The 2,307-nt window shown below is 40.5% G+C and overlaps 1 protein-coding gene across 1 annotated transcript in view; it reads right to left on the reverse strand.

Moving 5' to 3' along the window:
- Positions 1 to 2,307, reverse strand: part of ILF2 (interleukin enhancer binding factor 2) — a 16,525-nt gene that overhangs the window by 12,369 nt on the left and 1,849 nt on the right. Inside the window, exons 4-6 of the mRNA XM_023508327.1 lie at positions 2,125 to 2,229; positions 932 to 1,009; positions 371 to 526 (exon numbers count right to left, since the gene is read on the reverse strand). Of these exons, the coding sequence (XP_023364095.1) occupies positions 371 to 526; positions 932 to 1,009; positions 2,125 to 2,229 (339 nt within the window). The remainder of the gene's footprint in view (positions 1 to 370; positions 527 to 931; positions 1,010 to 2,124; positions 2,230 to 2,307) is intronic.

A 2,307-nucleotide genomic window follows, 5' to 3' on the forward strand; every position in this document is an offset into this window, starting at 1 on the left:
CCGGGCTGGGGATTGGAACCCGCCACCTTAGGTGTATGTGGCTGGCGCCTTAGCCGCTTGAGCCACAGGCGCCGAGCCCCAAAATTGAATTTTTGATACAATACTTTGTATTGGTAAGTTACTGAGTACTAAGTTTGTTTTATGTGAAGCTAAAAAACCCTCAAAGACCCAACAGAAATTAAAAATATTTATAAATGCATTTTGGAATACTCCAAAGGAAATGTAAAAATAAGTTTGCAACCAAAATGTATAAACCAATACGTGATAGCTTATTGTATGAGCTGGTTCTTACAGAAAAATATAATAAGGTCCCATTTGGCTTCCAAACATCCTTTTTCAAAAGAAATTTAGGCTTTAAAGATTCCTAGGCCCTAACCCCACCTACTATGTTCTCTTCCCATGGCCAGAAAGAGGTATACTCACATGTTGGCAGAATCTTTAGTATTACTACTAGGTCAGCCACATTGTGTCCCGTTGTCATTGTTCCCTTTTTATACGATCCTACCTGTCGTACTTCTTCAATTTGCTATTGTAAAAGAGATTTCAGGAAAAACATTTAGCAAGAAAAAAGGTGCCTAGTTCATCTCAGAGCTCCATTACAACACAGCTTCTTACTACCTAGATTTGGAAGTAGCACAGGTAAAATCATATCCCCCAAGCCCTCACATGAACGCCTGATACATCACAGCTAGCTGATAACAATAAAACTCTTGTCCTGTATATAACATTTATGTAGCAATAAATGTGCCATCTTTTTTTTAAAAAAAAAAAAAAAACTCTTGTCCCCACGATAAGCACTACAAAGGAATTCCACTATACTTTCCCATCCCATACTTGTATATGGCTGATGGCAAGTGAAAAATTAAGAAACAAGAGCCAAGGATACTTCTATGCTACCAAGACTGCCCTTTTCTAATCATCAAAAACTTACCACTTCAAATGTTCCTGGAGCCACAATCAAATTATCAATCACATTGTTTATTTTTGTAACCAGAGAAAGAATAGAGGCCTGAAAAACAGCATGAAACAAAATACCCTAAGATGAAAAATTAAAAGCAACTTCTCAGTTGGAATATTTCCCCCAATCCGTTCCAACAAGCTGCCCCAGTATCAAATAGGACTTTGTAAACACTTCAACCCCCTGACCTTGAATATATCAGAAAAGAACAACTTTTTAGTCTCATGGATAGATTCAATAAGATATGAATGTACAGAAAGTGCTTGTGGCTCAGTGGGTAGGGCGCCGGCCCCATATTCTGAGGGTGGAGGGTTCAAACACGGCCCTGGTCAAACTGCAACAACAAAAAAAATAGCCAGGTGTGGCAAGCGCCTGTAGTCCCAGCTACTTGGGAGGCTGAGGCAAGAGAATCGCCTAAGCCCAGCAGTTGGAGGTTGCTATGAGCTGTGTGACACCACAGCACTCTACCAAGGGTAACAAAGTGAGACTCTGTCTCTACGGGGGGGACGGGGGCAGGGATATGAATGCATATGCAGTCTGTTTATATATTCACCTAGCTCTCCATCTACTGTGTTTCCCTGAAAACAAGACACTGTCTTATACTTATTTTTTCTCAAGAAGACACACTAGGGCTTATTTATTTTCAGTGGATGTCTTATTTTTATTAAGTATAATACAACAATCTACATTTATTCAAATACAGTTAAGTCATCTTCTTCTGGAAACTGACGGGGGGAGCCGACCTTGTTGGTGGGGCTGGTGCTAGTTGAGCATGAACTCCTCTCCCCTATTCGCATGTGCGCAATAGGACGCCTGCAACTGCGGTTACCACAGGCACACCTGCGCGCCAACGGCTGAGAGAAAGGAGCTGTGGCAAATAAAAGGTATTCCAGTCTTCCTTACCGCTCCATGCCGAAATGCATCACTCGGTCTTATTATCGGGTTAGGGCTTATATTTAACAAATAATTGTATAGAAATCCTGCTAGGGCTTATTTTTTGGTTAGGTCTTATTTTTGGGGAAACACAGTACATTGAGAAACAAGGAGAACAACTAAACCCTCCGTGGAGTTTAAGCTCCAAGAACACTATTCTTAACCTTATCAATAGTTATTCACTTTTCTAACTTTCTTAGAAAAATCTCAGGAAAGGAGCCAAAAGAACACACCTGTTCAGCAGAATTGGGAGCAAGGTCCTGATTCCTCTTTAGCAAGGCCTCACTAAACGAAGTTTCATCAGGTGCTGGCTTCACCCGGGGGAAGGCCATTTCACACTAAACCAGAAATAAACAACTACATATATTTACCCAAAATAATATACAAAATTGTTTTCTTCTGTTACTACAACAGAA

The sequence above is a fragment of the Otolemur garnettii genome, unplaced genomic scaffold (genome assembly GCF_000181295.1).
Source record: "Otolemur garnettii isolate 467f Iridium unplaced genomic scaffold, OtoGar3 scaffold00244, whole genome shotgun sequence".
Classification (NCBI taxonomy): Eukaryota; Metazoa; Chordata; class Mammalia; order Primates; family Galagidae; genus Otolemur; species Otolemur garnettii.